We start from the raw sequence: 21,936 nt of genomic DNA, 5'->3' as shown, positions 1-21,936 counted from the left end.
CTCCTTTTGTTTTTTGTTTTCTTTGAAATTTGACGCTGGGTTTTTGGACACCGTTCTATTAACATGCTGCTGTGTCCCAGCGGATCAGCGGCGCTACACTGCAGTTCAATTTGCCTTTAGCACAAAAAGTGGTGAAAACGCGCTTCTGACTTTTCCATTTAGTGGCCAAGCACGCAAAATAAAACACGCACTTGTATTCAATATGAAAAGAATGACGGCGCGACATCAACGAGGAGGAACAGGAATGGTTTCTAATTGAAACACAAAGAAACACAATTGTACATATATTTTATAGACATGGCAAATACTAGTACACTTACCGAAATGTTTTGCCACCGATCTGTACACAAATAGGATGCTCGTTGTAAAATCACATCCATCAGTTTTATGGCAGTAAAGTTTTATGGCATTAATCAAATGGCAGTAAAACTTCCGATTGTCACAAGGCACAGTTAACAGTCAAAACCATTACCCAGGCTTGTAACTAAGGCCTTATTTGAGTAGAATCCTAATTGAAACGCATATCAAAAACTGGCAACACAAGAACCAGCAAACATAGGCGGTGTGCACGCGCACGGCTACTGCGCAGCCTTTGTTCACGCAGTAACGAGGGTTGCGTCAAACGTAGAAAACAAAACAGAAAAGTGTTAACCAACTTTGGTAACTTTGACCATCGTTGCTTAAACTTATCGGAAGCATGCTGAACTTGACGTATCGGAGTCTAGCGTAGCAATCACTCGGACAGGTTACGCGGCACTGAAAAAAAAAACATCAAACAAAGGGAAATAGAGACTATAATGGTTTTCGAATATTTGTATGGGTAACAATTTCGCAATTTTCTTTGACAAATACATTTGAATAATCGGAATGCGTGGTATGTGTCTTTACGTAACTCATTGGTTTATTAACTTCGTCAGGATTCGAACCTTCGTCCTGCGCTTTTGTGACACCTAAATTTTGTGCTTTCGTTACTCTTTACCGCCCCCGAGCGACTATATTATTCAGAGCCTATCAAAATGATTTAATCAGCGTAAAATTTGTCGAAGAGACGCTTGCGCTGCTGGCAAACCGCGCTTGTGTGATTAAGATATGCAGATGTCGTCTGTTGGACTTTAAATGGAATAAGTTGACGTTCTGTTTGTAGGGATTTTCGACACACAATGGATTCTGAAACTAGTTTCTCTATTTCTTGTATACAGCTATGAACATTCAGTGTATGAGACAATAGCACCTTCAATAGTTTACATGAATCGGATTGACCAACAACAAGTCAGAATAGAACCGATTCGAACATTCTCGCAAAGATGCAACCGACCAAGTTTACCTCTGCCTGTAAAAGAAAAACAAGGCACAGTTCTGTGGCTATTTTTTTGCGTAAGTCAACATTTAAACAAATTTTGGTCACATAAAATCAAATTGAACTAGACGGTAAGGATGGTTTATGTAGTGAGTAACGAACGTTAAAGATGGCCATGTTTTGACGTGGTCCAATATCACACGTTTACTCGGATAACGGAACCAATTTCGTCGGTGCTAACCGCGTTATGAAGGAAGACGTGAAAAAATGGAACCAAAATCAGATCTGCGACTACTTGCGCCAGCGGAAGGTGAAGTGGTCGTTCAACCCACCAGGAGCAAGCCACATGGGTGGAGTGTGGGAATGAATAATCAGAACTGTCCGAAGAATTATGATCGCGATTTATGCTGAGGAAAATCTAGACGACGCTACCCTACACAGTTGTCGGAAGTGGAGAACATTGTTCTTTGCCTGTTAACTATGCTTTGCGACATTTGGAAGTCAGAGGAACAGACGAATGTATTTTTCGGTTGGTGCGTTAGTTTATGCCCCTTGCTGTTAAGTTACGTTGTAAGTGCTTATGCTGTTTGTCGTGTAATTACCTGCAGTTAGTTCTTGAGGTATGGACCTGCAGCATTAACAACGAATTTCTCATTAATTAAGTTTCCGTGAAATGAAAACATCATATTAAACACATCAACGCAAACATTTTGTGGACGAGCAAATTGATATGGCCTCACACTGTGCAGTGTAAAATTTATACCAGTACAACAAATGTACTTTATAAAGAAAGATGTGTTGAAACCAATGTACATTATGATGTGGTAATTTTTTTTATATCCAATTAGGCTCATGACGTAACCAGTGCTGCTGTGTTGGACTTCATATAAACTTAAAAGATGGGTATACCCTGTTATAGTTCGTGCAAATTGATCGTATGGTTTTATTTGGGCACTTCAGTGTTAGAGGAAGGTATGCTGTTGCCGTAGTTGTTGATTGCTATAACTGCATGCTGGATATAGTTTATGGATTGTACTGTGAATTGATTGGAATTATCTATTTTAACAAAATCCAAAAAAAATAAGTATACAATTTATTACTGATATGTATTTCTGTACTAAAATACAATATGTAGTTCATTCAGAAACATAATCAACAGCAACTGCAGTGCTCCAAGATAGAAGAAAAGGCAAAAAGTTTATGAGGCAGGTTATATAAAAGTGACGCTTACATTGTACACAGTGATTTTACAACTATCGTTTATTGCTCAGTGGATACCAACAAAGAAAAAAATAACATGAAATTATGACATAAATATATACAGCGAATTATAACGACAATGTTGTCTTAGATTCCAAAACTTCAAATACATAAACGAGTGCAATTCAAAACACTAAAATCTTGGATCAGTATTTCGATTATCGCACTTTGATTTAATGTAGTGTTTTTACAAATGTCACAACAAACCGGTTTAAACTTTTGGTTTATAAAAATTAGTAAATTCAAGTGTTTAGCGACACACAAGGACGAGGAAAAAGCTAACCCGTCGCTGGGCAACAGCTGTTCTCACGTATGAATACGATCGTTTGATTAACGTTATTCTTCATACAATCGGCGCACGTCATATCCTGTATGCGAGCAGGAAAATTGTCTAATGATTGCACTAACTTTGGGCGCTTGGCTATATCGCCTATATCATAGTTTCAGATACGTAAAGAGTCATTTATAACACCGACTACTCCGACTACTGATTGCTTTTGATCAACGAGCAAAAATTTCATTTCAATAGATATAAATGTTGTTGGTCGGTAAAGCGTATGAACTGAAGAATTTGATTTGAGTGATTGGTGCATCACCATGCTGGTACCTGTACCTGTACCTGTTTTCATTTTCTGGTTTATTTAGTTGGAACAAAATTGTTTGTTTTTCTACATGTAAGACCATAAAACAAATGTGTTCCCAAATTTTCCAGTAGTGTAAAAACCGCCTGTGCCCTGCTGTTCTCGCGTTTAAACGGGCCTTTAGGCAACAAAATCACAGAGCTCAGCAAATTGCTTTCATCATTTATAGACATTTTATACAAATATGCATTTGAAACTTTTTGTGTTTGTTCTCTGTATGAAGAATATATCTGCCCTAACAGGTAAGTGCATTTATTTATTATTTACTACTCAACAAATGGAATATGTGCTGAAAGTTTCGAGATAATGCTACAGCCGGTCACACGGTGTGACAGCCCTAATATCGGGTTCAAGGATGCAAAACTTACGTTGGTGTCCACTAATCAATTGTTATATTTCTGACAGTGACTTGCAACACCAAACTATCGGCTCTTAATTATTCCATATCGAGAGTTATTTGTCCTCCCAACTGTCCAACGGTTGGTTCATCAACTTTATGTGGAAGTTCACATTATTCCAAAGGTCCAATATGTCTCGCTGCAATGCATGATTTGTGGATAGATGGTAAGATAATTACATGATGCACAACAAGGCGCCTACCGTTTTTGACGAGAAATTCCTAAACAACCTATTTTTGAAATATGACTTGTGTGCGTCTACTTTATAAAAGAGGATTTTGCGGGCGATGGTGGTAAAATAAGGAATGGTCCTGACCCCTCGAACAACCCCCGTGGATACGACTATGGGCCGACCTATACTAAATAACAAACAAGTAAAATAAAGAATTGCCCTACAAAAGCCAATTTGTTCTGCGACCTCACAATTAGATTTGATGAGCTCAAATAGAAAAAATCATGACACACAGCTTGATCCAAGTCATGATATATACGAGAAATCCTTAATTCATTTGACCATGAACAAACAATAACAATTGCAATATTTTGAATCGTTTGGTTATGTAGCAAGTGGAGGACCAGTCGATATTTACCGCGGATTTGGTCAAATGAGTTATGTTGGTGAATCAAGAAACGGAGTAACGAGCATATCTTGCCCAGAAGCAAATTACACTTATACATTTTCCAGTAAGTGTTTTAGTGCAGAAAGAAATGGTGAAATATATCAAATAATTTAACGATTACAATATTTTAAGTGACTTGTTCGACAACTGGAAATAGTGAGAATGATGTCACCCAAGTCGATTGTCCACCTGGTTGTCGTGGCAATACCTACTCATGCGGAATAGGCATATATACCGTCAATAGTTCGGTTTGTGCTGCAGCAGTGCAAGAAGGAATTATACAAGGTAATATAGTTTGTTGTGTTCTTAATATGTCAAAATGTTATGTTATGATTAATAACATCTCAGAAAAAATCGGGGGTTTGGTAACTTTGTACAAATATTTAAGTGGAGTCAACTTTGAAAGCAATCAAACATCTTGCAAGGGATCTAAGTTCACATTTAGATCAGGTAAAATCACAAAATTAACGTAATTTATTAATTGTCAAACAACACAAATGAAATATTAGATATCAACTACTGCTTTCCCAATCCGTGTCAAAACAATTCTACTTGTGTTGATCTTTTGAATGAATATCGATGTGTTTGTGATCTGTGGTATGGAGGTAGTAACTGTGAAAAAGGTGCGTTTGTTTCGTTTGCAGAAACTTTAGTGCAAGATATTTAATATTTGGTGAATATACAGATTGCAGTCTTGGAGTAAGAAACCGTACGATAATACCAGATAGTGCGATGACAGCAAGCTCATACTTCGATTTTGGATTAAATACATTTCATGCACCTTGGTTTGGAAGACTTGATGAGGCCCATTTTCCTGGATTAACTATTGGAGGATGGGCTCCAAATCAAAGTAATCAACTTAATTTTCTGATAAAACTGAATTGATATAAAAACTCTTTGTACAGCCAATGTCGGTGAATACATTGAAGTCGCACTGCAGAATCCCACAAAAATCACAGGTGTAATAACACAGGGAAGAGCAGCTGATAATCATCAACAATGGGTTAAGACTTACAAGATATCATACCTGTCACCTAATTCGTCGGTTTGGAAATACGTTGCGAACTGCAATAACCCCAATGATGTAGGTTCGCTGTTTTGCATTAAGTTGAAGTACTCATATTTCCGTACGTTAGAGTTAAAATGTGAATCAGTTTCGTGAAAGTGGAAAAAAATGGTAGTCGAGGCAATGCAATATTGCCCAAATTATATAAACTGTTGATTAGCATGGTTCGAGAGCACACAGACTCAATAGCACCAAATTACGAACAACCACCAGCTCTATATTCGCAATTCTTCAATAATTTGGTGTATTTGCCAGGTTTTTATTGGGAATACAGACAGAACAACGAAGGTTACTAATCGATTTCTCCAACCGGTGATTGCCATGAAGCTGCGACTTTATCCACAAACTTACAAAAACTATATGACTGTTCGTCATGAGTATCTTGTTTGTTAACAGGTTTAAATAACAGGGGAAAATAATGCAAGACAACAAGTAAAAAGTTTTCATGCATGTCGAATTATCTCCACAAAGAATCTATATCCGGAATATATAAATATATCTGTGTAATTTGTGCGCAATTTAAACTTTTCCACCATATGCAGTAATATTTCATGCAATGGCATGATTGGCAGGATCGCCCCACTGCGCAGGTCCTTGCTTGGCGATCACAGCTATCGTATCGCGATCATTAGGTTTTCAGGCTTGTGGTCTCCACCATATGTGGTGAAAATGTGTTCACATTATTTGGCACAGTTGCACGTGTTCGAACGTTGTTTACAAAATTACCACCAAAGTCAGCTTGACATCGCTAAAAATGTAAATAAATTATTGTATATTTCTCAATGAGTCCTGGTTAAGTTCGATCGTATACCAGTGAAAATGAAGTCTGGAGAGTTGGAGCAACCCATCGGTGGGATTGCCGGCAACTATAACCTGCCCGAGTGATTGCCACGCTAGACGCCGATACCGCCAGGTTCAGCATGCTGCCGATGAGTGTAGGCAACCATGGCTGAGGGAGTACCCTCGGACAATTACCTCGCAGCTAAATGCGACAGAAGGGAAGAAGTCGCCGAAAAGGTATTAGCACCGTTTTATGCCCGTACGTAACTTTCGTATAGAAGCTAGAAAACAAGCCACAGGGATTTAGTCTTAGATGCAAGTTTGGGATATTTTTGCATTAGCATTTCATTATATGCAATTTCGGAACAATTCCCAATTTCCGTTCCGGGCGCAAGACGGCGCCCTGCAACTATTTCTGGTCCAGAACGTTCGGCACTCCATATTACAATGGAATGGGATCCCTATGAACTTGGATACGGGTCGTCCCACTGGTGGGAATATTTTATTCCTGTTGTAGCGTACCCTCACCAACCGTTACTGTGCAAAGAACAATATTGGGTTTAACATGTATAATTTTAAGAAATGATTACAAACATCTGTTTTGTTTTCTGAAATGTTGAAAAGTAATATACTCAAATTTTGTGATGTATACAAATTTTACGCGTAATTCGCTTTATTTTATTTTCATTGATAAATACACAAACAGTTGGTGGGTATATATATTAGTTTGATAAACACAAACAAATGTCTTATTTTAACCCACATCAAATGTCAGGAAGATGGAAGTAGTAATTGATACTCTCGCTTCGGTAACTATGTATGAATATTCGATCTCCTTTTGTTTTTTGTTTTCTTTGAAATTTGACGCTGGGTTTTTGGACACCGTTCTGTTAACGTGCTGCTGTGTCCCAGCGGATCAGCGGCGCTATACACAGCAGTTCAATTTGCCTGTAGCACAAAATGTGGTGAAAATGCGCTTCTAATTTTCCCATATAGTCGCCAAGCACGCAGAATACAACACGCACTTGTATTCAATATGAAAGGAATGACGGCGCGACATCAACGAACAGGAACAGGAATGGTTTCTATTTGAAACACAAAGAAACACAATTGTACATATATTTGTGATCTGTACGCAAATAGGATGTTCGTTGTAAAATCTCATCCATCAGTTGCATTAATCAAATGGCGGTAAAACTTCCGATTGTCACAAGGCACAGTTAACAGTCAAAACCATTACCCAGGCTTGTAACTAAGACCTTATTTGAGTAGAATCCTAATTGAAACGCATATCAAAAACTGGCAACACAAGAACCAGCAAACATAGGCGGTGTGCACGCGCACGGCTACTGCGCAGCCTTTGTTCACGCAGTAACGAGGGTTGCGTCAAACGTAGAAAACAAAACAGAAAAGTGTTAACCAACTTTGGTAACTTTGACCATCGTTGCTTAAACTTATCGGCAGCATGCTGAACTTGAAGTATCGGAGTCTAGCGTAGCAATCACTCGGACAGGTTACGCGGCACTGAAAAAAAAAACATCAAACAAAGGGAAATAGAGACTATAATGGTTTTCGCATATTTGTATGGGTAACAATTTCGCAATTTTCTTTGACAAATACATTTGAACAATCAAAATGCGTGGTATGTGCCTTTACGTAACTCATTGGTTTATTAACTTTGTCAGGATTCGAACCTTCGTCTTGCGCTTTTGTGACACCTAAATTTTGTGCTTTCGTTACTCTTTACCGCCCCCGAGCGACTATATTATTCAGAGCCTATCAAAATGATTTAATCAGCGTAAAATTTGTCGAAGAGACGCTTGCGCTGCTGGCAAACCGCGCTTGTGTGATTAAGAAATGCAGATGTCGTCTGTTGGACTTTAAATGGAATAAGTTGACGTTCTGTTTGTAGGGATTTTCGACAAACAATGGGTTCTGAAACTAGTTTCTCTATTTCTTGTATACAGCTATGAACATTCAGTGTATGAGACAATAGCACCTTCAATAGTTTACATAAATCGGGTTGACCAACAACAAGTCAGAATAGAACCGATTCGAACATTCTCGCAAAGATGCAACCGACCAAGTTTACCTCTGCCTGTAATACAAGGTAAGGTGGCATAAATGAATGCATCCGTACTTTATATTCCTGTCTTTTTATTTTCTACTTTTTTGTACTAAAACTCCATGTTCCTCTACCTGTAGTGCTTAAGAAAAACAAGGCACAGTTCTGTGGCTATTTTTTTGCGTAAGTCAACAGTTAAAGAAATTTTGGTCGCATAAATCAAATTGAACTAGGCTGTATGGATGGTTTATGTAGTGAGTAACGAACGTTAAAGATGGTCATGTTTTGACGTGGTCCAATATCACACGTTTACTCGGATAACGGAATCAATTTCGTCGGTGCTAACCGCGTTATGAAAGAAGACGTGAAAAATGGAACCAAAATCAGATCTGCGACTACTTGCGCCAGCGGAAGGTGAAGTGGTCGTTCAACCCACCAGGAGCAAGCCACATGGGTGGAGTGTGGGAATGAATAATCAGAACTGTCCGAAGAATTATGATCGCGATTTATGCTGAGGAAAATCTAGACGACGCTACCCTACACAGTTGTCGGAAGTGGAGAACATTGTTCTTTGCCTGTTAACTGTGCTTTGCGACATTTGGAAGTCAGAGGAACAGACGAATGTATTATTCGGTTGGTGCGTTAGTTTATGCCCCTTGCTGTTAAGTTACGTTGTAAGTGCTTATGCTGTTTGTCGTGTAATTACCTGCAGTTAGTTCTTGAGGTATGGACCTGCAGCATTAAAAACGAATTTCTCATTAATTAAGTTTCCGTGAAATGAAAACATCATATTAGACACATCAACGCAAACATTTTGTTGACGAGCAAATTGATATGACCTCACACTGTGCAGTGTAAAATTTATACCAGTACAACAAATGTACTTTATAAAGAAAGATGTGTTGAAACCAATGTACATTATAATGTGGTAATGTGTATGTGCTACGTTTTTTTATATCCAATTAGGCTCATGAAGTAACCCGTGCTGCTGTGTTGGACTTCCTTTGAACTTCCTTTGAAGGAGAAGGGTATACCCTGTTATTGTTCGTGCAAATTGATGGTATGATTTTATTTGGGCACTTCAGTGTTAGAGGAAGGTATACTGTTGGTGTAGTTGTTGATTACTATAACTGCATGCTGGATATAGTGTATGGATTGTACTGTGAATTGATTGGAATTATCTATTTTAACAAAATACAAAAAAAATAGGTATAAAATTTATCACTGATATGTATTTCTGTACTAAAATACAATATGTAGTTGATTCATAAACATAATTTACAGCTACTGCAGTGCGCCAAGAAAGAAGAAAAGGCAATAAGTTTATGAGGCAGGTTATATGAAAGTGACGCTTACATTGTACACAGTGATTTTACAACTATCGTTTATTGCTCAGTGGATAACAACAAAGAAAAAAATAACTTGAAATTATGACATAAATATATACAGCGAATTATAACGACAATGTTGTCTTAGATTCCAAAACTTCAAATACATAAACGAGTGCAATTCAAAACACTAAAATCTTGGATCAGTATTTCGATTATCGCACTTTGATTAAATGTAGTGTTTTTACAAATCGTCACAACAAACCGGTTTAAACTTTTGGTTTATAAAAATTAGTAAATTCAAGTGTTTAGCGACACACAAGGACGAGGAAAAAGCTAACCCGTCGCTGGTCGACAGGTGTTCTCACGTATGAATACGATCGTTTGATTAACGTTATTCTTCATACAATCGGCGCACGTCATATCCTGTATGCGAGCAGGAAAATTGTCATTAATTTATTGTCTAATGATTGCACTAACTTTGGGCGCTTGGCTATATCGCCTATATCATAGTTTCAGATACGTAAAGAGTCATTTATAATACCGACTACTCCGACTACTGATTGCTTTTGATCAACGAGCAAAAATTTCATTTCAATAGATATAAATGTTGTTGGTCGGTAAAGCGTATGAACTGAAGAATTTGATTTGAGTGATTGGTGCATCACCATGTTGGTACCTGTACCTGTAACTGTTTTTATTTTCTGATTTATTTAGTTGGAACAAAATTGTTTGTTTTTCTACATTTAAGACCATAAAACAAGTGTGTTCCCAAATTTTCCAGTAGTGTAAAAACCGCCTGTGCCCTGCTCGTGTGTAAACGGGCCTTTAGGCAACAAAATCACAGAGCTCAGCAAATTGCTTTCATCATTTATAGACATTTTATACAAATATGCATTTGAAACTTTTTGTGTTTGTTCTCTGCATAAAGAATATATCTGCCCTAACAGGTAAGTGCATTTATTTATTATTTACTACTCAACAAATGGAATATGTGCTGAAAGTTTCGAGATAATGCTACAGCCGGTCACACGGTGCGACAGCCCTAATATCGGGTTCAAGGATGCAAAACTTTTAATTTTAAACATCGCTTTATGATGTAGAAAGCGACTACAGTGTGCTCAAAAGACAAAATATGTCAATAAAAATTTCGCCACATAATTTACAGAAAAGCTAGACTTCTGGTTACCTAAAACTTTAGATCAGCTCTAAAGACAAATAACTGTCGCAGGAACTATATCCCTCATGTAAGATGCTTTTCTTCAATGAGGAGGACTTATTGCAGATTCCTTGCGCGGTGTTTACATTTACGCTGGTGTCCACTAATCAATTGTTATATTTCTGACAGTGACTTGCAACACCAAACTATCGGCTCTTAATTATTCCATATCGAGAGTTATTTGTCCGCCCAACTGTCCAACGGTCGGTTCATCAACTTTATGTGGAAGTTCACATTATTCCAAAGGTCCAATATGTCTCGCTGCAATGCATGATTTGTGGATAGATGGTAAGATAATTACATGATCCACAACAAGGCGCCTACCGTTTTGAAGAGCAATTTCTAAACAATCTATTTTTGAAATATGACTTGTGTGCGTCTACTTTATGAAAGAGGATTTTGCGGGCGAGGGTGGTAAAATAAGGAATGGTCCTGACCCCTCGAACAACTTTGTGGATGGGGTGACCTATAATAAACAACAAACAAGTAAAATAAACAATTGCCCTACAAAAGCCAATTTGTTCTGCGACCCCACAATTAGATTTGGTGAGCTCAAATAGAAAAAATCACGACACACAGCTTGATCCAAGTCATGATGTATACGAGAAATCTTTAATTTATTTGACCATGAACAAACAATAACAATTGCAATATTTTGAATCGTTTGGTTATGTAGCAAGTGGTGGACCAGTCGATATTTTCCGCGGATTTGGTCAAATGAGTTATGTTGGTGAGTCAAGAAACGGAGTAACAAGCATATCTTGCCCAGCAGCAAATTACACTTATACATTTTCCAGTAAGTGTTTTAGTGCAGAAAGAAATGGTGAAATCTATCAAATAATTTAACGCTAATAATATTTTAAGTTACTTGTTCGACAACTGGAAATAGTGAGAATGATGTCACCCAAGTCGATTGTCCACCTGGTTGTCGTGGCAATACCTACTCATGCGGAACAGGCACATATACCGTCAATAGTTCGGTTTGTGCTGCAGCAGTGCAACAAGGAATTATACAAGGTAATATAGTTTGTTGTGGCATGTTAAAATGTTATGTTGTGATTATTAATATCTTAGAAAACGTTGGGGGTTTGGTAACATTCTACAAATATTTAAGTGGAGTCAACTTTGAAAGCAATCAAACATCTTGCAAGGGATCAAAGTTCACATTTAGATCAGGTAAAATCACAAAATTACTGGAGTTTATTAATTGTCAAACAACACAAATGAAATATTAGATATCAACGACTGCTTTCCTTCTAATCCTTGTCAAAACAATGCTGCCTGTGTTGATCTTTTAAATGGATATCGATGTGTTTGTGATCTGTGGTATGGAGGTAGTAACTGTGAAAAAGGTGTGTTTGTTTACTTTGCAGAAACTTTAGTGCAAGATATTTAATATTTGGTGAATATACAGATTGCAGTCTTGGATTACGAAACCGTACGATAATACCAGATAATGCGATGACAGCAAGCTCATACTTTGATTTTGGAATAAATACATTTCATGCACCTTGGTTTGGAAGACTTGATGAGGCCCATGTTCCTGGATTAACTATTGGCGGATGGGTTCCAATTCAACGTAATTAACTTAATTTTCTAATAAAACTGAATTGATATAAAAACTCTCTCATCAGATAATGTTGGTGAATACATTGAAGTCGCACTGCAGAATCCCACAAAAATCACAGGTGTAATAACACAGGGAAGAGCCGATGGTAATGCCCTACAATGGGTTAAGACCTACAAGATATCATACCTGGCACCTAATTCGTCGGTTTGGAAATACATTGCGAACTGTAATAACCCCAATGATGTAGGTTTGCAGTTTTGCATTGAGTTGAAGTACTTCCGTACGTTAGAGTTAAAATGTGAATCAGTTTCGTGAAAGTTGACAAAAATGGTAGTCGAGGCAATGCGATATTGCCTAAATTATATAAACTGTTGATTAACATGGTTCGAGAGCACACAAACTCAATAGCACCAAATAACGAACAACCATCAACTCTATATTCGCAATTCTTCTATAATTTGGTGTATTTACCAGGTTTTTATTGGGAATACAGACAGAACAACAAGAGTTACAAGAAGATTTCTCCAACCGGTGATTGCCATCAAGCTGCGACTTTATCCACAAACTTACAACAACCATATGACTGTTCGTCATGAGTATCTTGTTTGTTAACACGTTTCAAATAACAGGAGAAAATAATGCAAGACAGAATGTAGAAAGTTTTCATGCATGCCGAATTATCTTCACAAAGAATCTACATCCGGAATATATCAAAATATCTGTGTAATATGTGCGAAATTTAAACTACTCGACCATATCTGGTTAATATGTGTTCACATTATTTGGCACAGTTGCACGTGTTGGAACGTTGTTTGCAAAATTACTGCCAAAGTCAGCTTGACATCGCTAAAATGTAAATAAATTATTGTATATTTCTCATTGAGTTTTGGTGAGTGGATGTGCTGATTAAATTTGATCGTGCCGGTGAAAATGAAGTCTGGAGAGTTGCAACTTGGTGTCGATAATCAACAATTAAATAAAACAAACGATCAGAACAGTTACCTGATTACGTGGATTGATGATGGATGAAACTCCCGGACCAACTCTACTTGAAATCGTGCCACTGCCAGATCCCCATAGATCAACAACCAAGGAAAAAGTAACGCAAGTCCATCACTTCTCAATAAACCACTCCAGGTAAACAATGCTTTACATTACCGTGTTGACATCGCTTTCGTCCTTAGGGTGATTAAATACCAGGGGCAAATATTTTGGGAAGAAATTTAAAACTAATTTTGGAAATTTTATTAGGTTCATGTATTAGCCTTTTCTTTACATCTCATCGAATTTGCGTTTCCATTTTTTACATATTTCGTGAGTTGCATTTTAGGATTTTTTTCTTGTTTTTATTCACGATTTTATTTCGCTTTTTTTCTTTTGATAAACTCAACGCTTAAATAACCAATTTACTGCCATAGAATCCATTTATCGTTGCAGACCTAAGGGTCACCAGTAGCGATGCGATGGTTGAAAAAGCGTGATTTCACCAGCCAATCCCGACCACATCTTCATCGTTTTTGCACAGCCCTTTGGTCCCTTCAAAGGTCCCGAATTGGATTAAAGGAAACTTTTTTTGAAGAAATTTAGCATTTTCGTTATAAATGGTTTGATTTGGCCTGCTCGGCCGGATGAACAACTAACGTCTGATGCGACTTGTCGCAACCCATCACCTTCCGATGCTGTCCACCAACCGACGTTTATTCTCTCTCACAAAACGTGGATTGAATATGTAACGAGGGATACTTGAATTCAAGTAAAATTTTGTTTAGGTAATTGTTGCAGTTTAATTATACGCCACTACCACGATGGCACAAATTTCTTTATGTTCGGGCTTAAATTACTTGTTGTATAAATTTCATTCTATTTGTGTAATTCCCGCTCCTTACCTGCGAATATTACAAAAAAAATAAAAGTGAAAAATTTTCTTTTGTTTTCTTGCTTCTTACTATCCATTTGTGCTGGTTTCACACGTTTTCACCTGTCTACAGCAACTGTCAGAACGTATACCAGTGTACAGACCTTAGTCCTTCGTGTCAGTTTCTTTGTACCTTTTTGTTTTAACAGCGTTGTTTTTAGTGATTTTGACGATGCCGAATTATAGTAGAAATAGATATATCTAAAACAAGTGAAAGACAAGTGACTCAGGTTTGCTCTTCGACAACTTGGAAAAAAGTGGAACCACAATCAGATCGGCGATTGCCTGTGCCAACAGAGGTGAAGTAGTCGTTCCCACCAGGAGCAACATGGGTGAAGTGTGGGAAGAAATGATCAGAACGTTCGAGGAGTTAGGGCGAAAGTAACCTGGATGAGGACGTTTTCCACACGTTGCTGTTGGAAGTGGAGAACATAATATAATCACGCTCACTAACAAAAGTCTCCCTGAAAGTTGGTGAGGAAATGCCTTTTACGCCAAACCACCCGCCAAGGATCAACCCATCGGTGGGATTGCCGCCGACTATAACCTGCCCGTGTGATTGCCATGCTAGACGCCGAGTGCAGGCAACAATGGCTGAGGCTGACAATCATCTCGCAGCTGAATGCGACGGAAGGGAAGAAGTCGCCGAAAAGGTATAAACACCGTTTTATGCCCGTACGTAACATTCGTATAGAAGCTAGAAAACAAGCCACAGGGATTTAGTCTTAGGTGCAAGTTTGGAATATAGTTGCATTAGCATTTCATTAAATGCATTTGCAGGACATCTCCAATTTACGGTCTGGGCGCAAGACAGCGACTATTTCTGGACCAGAACGTTCGGCACTCCACATTACAATAGAATGGGATCCCTATGAACTTGGATACGAGTCGTCCGATTGGTTGGAATATTTTATTCCTGTTAGCGTATCTTCAGCAACCGTTACTGTGTAAAGAGCTATACTGGGTTTAACATGTCGTATCTTCAGAAATGATAAAAAGTAATGTACTCGATGTATAAAAAAATTATGCGGCATTCGCTTTATTTTATTTTCATTTGGATAAATACACAAACATTTGATGGGTACATATATGAGTTCGAGTAAACACAAACAAGTATTTTATTTTAACCCACAACAAATGTCAGGAAAAAGGAAGTAGTTGAAATTGATACTCTAGTGTCGATAACTCCTTTTTAGCAGAACATTTGTTATTTCTGCAATTAGACTCTGGGTTTTACATACTCTGCGACATATGGCACTTAGCTCAACAGCAGCTACAGTTTTTCATTGTTAACTTTTGGAAATAAATTCAGAAAATTATGGGCAATTCTTCGAGCACTGGAGGTATTTGTTATTTTTTAAACAAGGATGTTATATTTTGGTAAAGCGAGATCTCTGTGAGTTCCAGAATGTTTAGCTTTAAATAATTAGCATAACTTATCGATAACGGCAATGTTTCATGGGTGTTAAATTCATTGGTTGCCAAAAGTCAACAGTAAGAGTGGAGTTTATTAAAACGTTGTTAACTGTAATAGCTTTTGTCGCAGCTCCTGATTCTGACGAGGAAGAAGATGTTTTTAACTTCCTTGACCGCAACCCTACATCGTTGCGGAATTTCTTGGATCGAAATCCTGATCGGGTTGATCGCTTTAACAATCGCGACGACGAAGAGAATGAAGCGGGTGAACATAATTGTGTTAAGACTGCGTTGTTTTGTAAATGACTGCAGTTCTGAAACGAATCAGAAAAGGCAAATGTTACAAGTAAAAACTGGTATCTCGAATAAGCTGTGAACTGCCTACGAAGTGTTTAGCAGACAAACATTAGTTCGTAAAAATGCAAGGTTAGTGTGTCTACGAAAAAGTTCTTTTGCAGGTGCTGGTGCGCAAGAAATTTTGAAAATACAAAAGGTGGACTACTTGAAGGATAAAAACGCAAAAACACACAACACGAGCAAATACGAACACAAATCTTTAATAGTGAGGCGAGCCAGCAAGTTTAATTTGGATCTTTATTTCAAAAACCGTGCTTATAATCCAGAATGCGACAAAGTACTGTTGGAATTTTCAATCGGTAAAACCCATTTTGTGTATTTCATCAAGATTCCATGTTTAAAACTACATTTTAGGGGCAAAGGCAGACGTGGCCACTGGGACTAAGTTCCGTTGCCCGATGTTAAAGACTAATGACGTGGGTGGGTGGTCTTGTGTATTTGATTCAGAGGATTTGAACGTAAAGAAGATAAGTGTGGACGTCAACATCCCATCTGACGCGATCATCGGTCGCTACAAACTCACGGTCGAGATCGCGAGTGAGCTTGAGGATGGAAAGAAGACGGAACGTACAACAAAACCTGACATCATCGTCATCTTCAACCCCTTCAGTGAAGGTTTAACTAGTACTTTTTTAATGTTTTCAATGCTATTAAGCTCCTCCAATATTCCCCATGATAAACAAATCTTTCAAGTTGCGTTTTCAAAGAAGATAAAAGTATTTTGCCGTCTATGATTAAGTACTCCATGTTTGCTTATTCAGACGACAGTTGTTTCATGGAAAACACACTTTCGAGACATGAATACGTGATGAAGGCCACTGGAACTATATACGTAGGAAATTCCAACCAGATTTCCGCCAGAACTTGGTTGTTTGGTCAGTTTGAGGAAGGTGTGTTGGACGCTGTTCTTCAAATGCTTCGTGATGACGCGAGAGCAAAGAAAGAACCACAGAAAGCTCGCAGGAAGTCGTCCTCACCAATTTACTGTAGCAGAGTTCTGGCAGCCATGGTGAGCTTGTTATAGTTCTGGTTGAACAAAATGTACATCCGTTGTGTGCTGTTCCAAATTCATTACCTAAATCAAAATAGGAAAAATGTTTTTTTTGATAAAAACATTATTCGATAGTCTTCTCAGGCCACACATACAGATTCGTCCAAATAGTCCTTTCATGTGTATGGATGTGCTTCGTTCGTTGCTCAATAATTACCCCTAAAAATGGCATTGTTTAGTAAATGCGCTTTTTGATGAAGGTTAACTCCAATGACGACAGAGGGGTGTTGGTGGGCAATTGGTCCGGAAACTATTCAGGAGGCAAAGCCCCCACGTTTTGGAGCAGTAGCGTTGCTATACTGAAACAGTGGATGCAAACCAAAGCTCCGGTGAAGTACGGACAGTGCTGGGTGTTTTCTGGACTACTTACAACAGGTATCGGCATAAATATCCTGACCAGATATAACTCAAAAGTTAAACCTTTTTTAATTGCAACTTTGTCCTGTCTAATCGTATAAAAAAAATCATTCTCCCGGTGAGTCCACTATGTCCTGGGTCGAGAGTTCAAACCAAATCTTGGTCCTTCTGGTCGGCATAAAGTGGCTTTAATCCAGCTTGGTTACAATGCCTGGGCTGCCAGTATCTCTAATGATCGAAATACAGTAGCTGATATCGCATTTACAATGGGGCGAACCTGCCTTGTCATGCCATATGATAAAACACAAGAGGCAACTAAATCTATTTGTTGCTGTTTATTGCAAATATGTTGGATATTTAACGACTAAACAATGTTCGTTAGTGTATTATATAACAGTTTTCGTTGTGGAGCACACTGTTTCGACCTGTAAGGTTTAATCAGTGCAGTTCGTGACTGTAGGACTGAATTTGTTTTTGCAGCTTTACGAGCGCTTGGAATTCCTGGCCGATCAGTGACAAACTTCAGGTCTGCGCATGACACGGATGGCAACTCCACCATAGATAAGTTTTTGGACGCCAGCGGAGAAGTATCGAGAAGGTCTAACGATTCTATTTGGAATTTCCACGTGTGGAATGAGGCCTGGTTCAAAAGACCAGATCTCCCTGAAGGTTAAAAGTGTTTTCCTCAAAAAAAATTTTTTTCCAAAACAGTAAATTACTGTTTACATTTAAAGTTATGCTGTAAGAGGTGTTGCTATTTTGCAAGATATTCTCTTATAAAAAGGGCATAAAATACAAAACAAAAAACAAGTGTAACCCTGATATCTTCAGTCTACACAAGTATTTGTGATTAAAATTCCCACAAAATGAATGAATGAAAACAAATACACGTCGTTTTACCGAACATTTATACAAATTTAACAATCAGTATTTCCGAGAAAAGTGACTGATAAAGGCTCTAAATACTGTCCCCAATGTCCGTTCGGTCTTATTTGTTTGCGCTTGAATAAACATCGTCACCAATAGTTTTTATGATTTTTTGACAGGATACGATGGGTGGCAGGTGGTCGATGCAACGCCGCAGGAGGAAAGTTCCGGGTTGATGCAATGCGGACCTGCACCCGTAAAAGCTGTCAAGAATGGGGAGATTTACATTGGAAGCGACACCGGTTTCATATTTAGCGAAGTAGGTTGATTTCGTGGAAAGATCTATGTACCTAATTACACTTTAAAACATGTACGTTATCCACGTACATTTTACTAATGTGTCGTTGATACGACGTTGTCCGTTTATTGTTGATTACTTGGGCAACTTTTGTTACTGAAGTAATATTTTAGCACCCGGCCTAAATGCTCTGACACGCACAAATATCACATGATTTTGTTCCAGGGTAAATGATAATAAAAAGTTTACAAAGTATGAAGCTACATTTTATGCATTGGGTTATAAAATATTTTTTATGTTATTAAAACCATAAAATGGCAAGATTTTGGTCGACTCCAAGTTTTTTTGGAAGCTAAATATTTTTAATATTTACTCTTAGTAAATATTGTTTGTCGATTAACTGCTTGTTTGTAAATTAACTGCTAATATTTAAATGACAAAAAAGTAAGGGCATATTTAGCAAAAAAATCACAATTTTTAAAATATTATAGCTCATAAAAATCGCCTGGCTGATGGCCTGCAACTTTTTCGTAAAGGTTAATGCTGACCTTGTTTACTGGATGGTGAACGATGCTGGAGAGGTGATCAAACTTATCAGGAGAAACCGACGTTACGTTGGACGACATATCAGCACTAAGGCTGAGATGTCTTCAACCAGACAAGATCTGACAAGTTCCTACAAATTTCCGGAAGGTAACATTAGTTTACACTTGACGTAAATTATTTTTTCGTGAAATATGCGTCTCCGGGAATTGTCGATCACATAAAGATTTTTGGAGTAAAAAGTAACATTTTTGCTTCACAAAATTATAACGTGTTCGCTGAGAATCAACAATGGTATTTTATTTTGCATTTAGGAATAAATCGCGGTAAACATTAAAAGACATAGGACAAGACACTGATATAGGAAAATACGAAACACAGAGTTTTTCCATTTAAGTTATTACAGTATGTAAAGCAAGCACTCCACATTTTATACTAGGAAGCAAGGAAGAGAGAATGGCTTTTGAGAGAGCATTTGCCCACGGCCGAAAAACAGATTTTCACGACAAACTTCAAGTTATCGAGGACGAAGGGGTTTTCACAATTGACATAAAAGCTGTCGGCAATGCCGTCAATGGAAAAGACTTGATCTTTGCCGTTAAAGTACTTGTGCTTTTTCCTTGTGTTTGTAATTCTAAAAACATTTTGCTCTTTTGGCCATTCTTAAATTTGCATTTTGCCATTAAAAGGTTTTTTCGAAGGCAAAAATTTTACGATATTGTTTTCATATTTGCGGTGTTACGTAAAATGTTTCGTTTTTACAGCCTTTATACTTCCTGTGATAAAACTATACTTCGTTACAATTTTATGACAGGTCAGCAACAGGTCAGGTTTCACTCGTGACGTCACAATCACAACTGTCATGAACGCCATATTGAATAACGGAGAATCAAAGAATCTGGTTAAACGGGTTCGTCTGGAAAAGAAAATCGAAAAAAATGACAGTAAGACGTGCAACATTTTTTAAAATATTGCCATAATGGATATCCCTCCCATATAAAATTTCTTGACATTTTAGGTTGTGATCAGAATATTACCGTAAAATTCGACGAATATGGAGCTCGACTTGTTGATGAAAATGTCATTCGCGTCACCACTACTGCACGTGTGAAGGAGACTGACAACTTGTATCTCGACACTTTCCATGTTAATGTCCGCAGTCCACCAGGCTGTCTTATGATTCAGGTTCCAACGTTAGATACAAACCTAATTTAATTAAGTTCTATGTAAGCAGTGCCGCATTAATTAAACAAGCAATGTTCGCATTTCATTCGCCAAGAACTTGGTAGATTTGCCTTCTGGTCAGCAAAGTTCTAATCCAGCACTGGCTCCAAAAAATTCAATGATATTGTTGTCAATGATTTGCAGTGTCACAATCTTTGCGTATTCCTCGTTTAGTATTGCGTCTTGTGCATTTGTTATAATGTGATGAAACAGTTACAAATTAGGTGATTGTATGACATTTTACGTTCATGGTGTTTAATTTTGAAATTTGATTCTTTGTACAGTGCAATGACGTTTTGAAGTTCAACAGAAACAACAAAATTTCCTTTAGGATCACAAATCCCTTGCCAGTGTCTTTGACATTTGGTCAAATTCTACTTGAAGGATTGGGTGTAACTGATGGCACCGTTCTTACACTGAGGTAGGTTCTAATCTACTTGGAAAGTTGTGAAAGTTTGTTTATTCAATGAAATTGTGTGCAAAATTCATTTTTAACTATTTATAACCGGATATTTTACAAACCGTGTAACTGACATCAGCTTTGGTATCGTTGACAGAGACCCGATAGAACCTGGAGAAAGTTTCAAGACGAAAGAAGTTATTGTGAGACCAAAACGCAGAGGACAAACCGCCCTTTATGCTGATTTTGATGCCCAAGAGATAAACAACATAAGGGCTTCAAAATCTGTAACGATTAAATAACTTGCTTTTAATGAACTGGTGGAAAGTACTCACAAATGTGAAGTATTGTGCAGGGTTAATTCATTGTTAGTTATATACAGACGTACAATAAGTGCTGTTATATGCAGATAATATATATTGATTGCAATAAACTGCACTGTTCATTGGTCTCGTTTTCAGAAACCGCACGGAAACAAAGGAAATATTAACATTATCCTCATAGCAGCATGCGGCAGCTGTCTATTTGCACTTTAAACGTTTCCTTACGTTAGGTTAGAGTAGAAGCAAACTTTGGTGACTAAAAAGCTGTTCAATTGCTAAAAACCACGGTACCACCGAAAAAGCAGTTACTGCATGTTTCCACTTTCAGTGGCGTGTTGTCCTAGCAATAGTATACAAATAGTTGTTACAACACAAACAAAATACACACGTCACAAGTATCCACATTGGCGCTGTAAATTTGAACAAAAGGCACATGCGATTGACATCTCAACATATTTTGTAATAGTTATGAAGTCATGATAAAAGTAGTGTTATATTAATGCGGTCTGTATACAGTTTGGATTGTCCTTGAAGTGCATATGACACGGCCGTGGCAACTTTGCGTAAAACTAAAGGTAAATCTACAACACACATATATCCAAAGTTTTACGATTCTACGTCAAGTAAAAAATGTAAAAAACTGCACGAAAAGTAACGGCGACCAAAAATCGTGAACGTAGACGCCACACAAGGCGCTCGCATCAAAAAAATGCATTGTTTACATAGGAGAAGGCGCCTTATATTGGGCGGGTGATTGGCAGTATTGACCAACCTGTATACCAAGAAAAATAAGAAGGCGCCTTATATTGCAAATATCGAATAGTTTCAAACATAGGAGAATCCACAAATTACGTTAACTCAAAGGTCAGGGTTTTACATCACACAAAAATATATCACTGTGACGTCACAAACCAAAGGCTTTTTAGTCCCTGATTATCGGA

At 37.8% G+C, this 21,936-nt stretch overlaps 3 protein-coding genes across 3 annotated transcripts; all 3 read left to right on the top strand.

Annotated features, from left to right (window-relative positions):
- The first annotated feature begins 3,134 nt into the window (after positions 1 to 3,134).
- Positions 3,135 to 5,962, top strand: LOC145906187 (discoidin, CUB and LCCL domain-containing protein 1-like). Its single transcript, XM_082993606.1, has 9 exons — positions 3,135 to 3,440; positions 3,604 to 3,762; positions 4,161 to 4,280; positions 4,349 to 4,501; positions 4,565 to 4,666; positions 4,726 to 4,839; positions 4,902 to 5,066; positions 5,122 to 5,300; positions 5,538 to 5,962. Exons 1-9 carry the CDS (start codon positions 3,383 to 3,385, stop codon positions 5,673 to 5,675), a joined length of 1,188 nt encoding a protein of 395 aa, XP_082849732.1. The 5' UTR covers positions 3,135 to 3,382; the 3' UTR covers positions 5,676 to 5,962.
- A 4,142-nt stretch (positions 5,963 to 10,104) lies between these two features.
- On the top strand, positions 10,105 to 13,036 carry LOC145906185 (discoidin, CUB and LCCL domain-containing protein 1-like). Its single transcript, XM_082993605.1, has 9 exons — positions 10,105 to 10,405; positions 10,804 to 10,962; positions 11,351 to 11,470; positions 11,539 to 11,691; positions 11,749 to 11,850; positions 11,910 to 12,026; positions 12,089 to 12,253; positions 12,309 to 12,487; positions 12,719 to 13,036. The coding sequence occupies exons 1-9, from the start codon at positions 10,348 to 10,350 to the stop codon at positions 12,854 to 12,856; spliced, it is 1,191 nt and encodes a 396-aa protein (XP_082849731.1). The 5' UTR covers positions 10,105 to 10,347; the 3' UTR covers positions 12,857 to 13,036.
- A 2,441-nt stretch (positions 13,037 to 15,477) lies between these two features.
- Positions 15,478 to 20,974, top strand: LOC145907050 (protein-glutamine gamma-glutamyltransferase E-like). The gene is made up of 14 exons (XM_082994489.1): positions 15,478 to 15,502; positions 15,706 to 15,840; positions 16,034 to 16,231; positions 16,287 to 16,547; positions 16,694 to 16,941; positions 17,184 to 17,358; positions 17,821 to 18,009; positions 18,387 to 18,526; positions 19,042 to 19,198; positions 19,488 to 19,651; positions 19,863 to 19,992; positions 20,067 to 20,233; positions 20,557 to 20,693; positions 20,830 to 20,974. Exons 1-14 carry the CDS (start codon positions 15,478 to 15,480, stop codon positions 20,972 to 20,974), a joined length of 2,271 nt encoding a protein of 756 aa, XP_082850615.1.
- Positions 20,975 to 21,936: the final 962 nt, after the last annotated feature.

This window comes from Ascidia mentula, chromosome 6 (assembly GCF_947561715.1).
Source record: "Ascidia mentula chromosome 6, kaAscMent1.1, whole genome shotgun sequence".
NCBI classification, from domain to species: domain Eukaryota; kingdom Metazoa; phylum Chordata; class Ascidiacea; order Phlebobranchia; family Ascidiidae; genus Ascidia; species Ascidia mentula.
The sequence above is the reverse complement of the archived record's forward strand: the minus strand, read 5'-3'. Positions and strand labels throughout refer to the sequence as shown.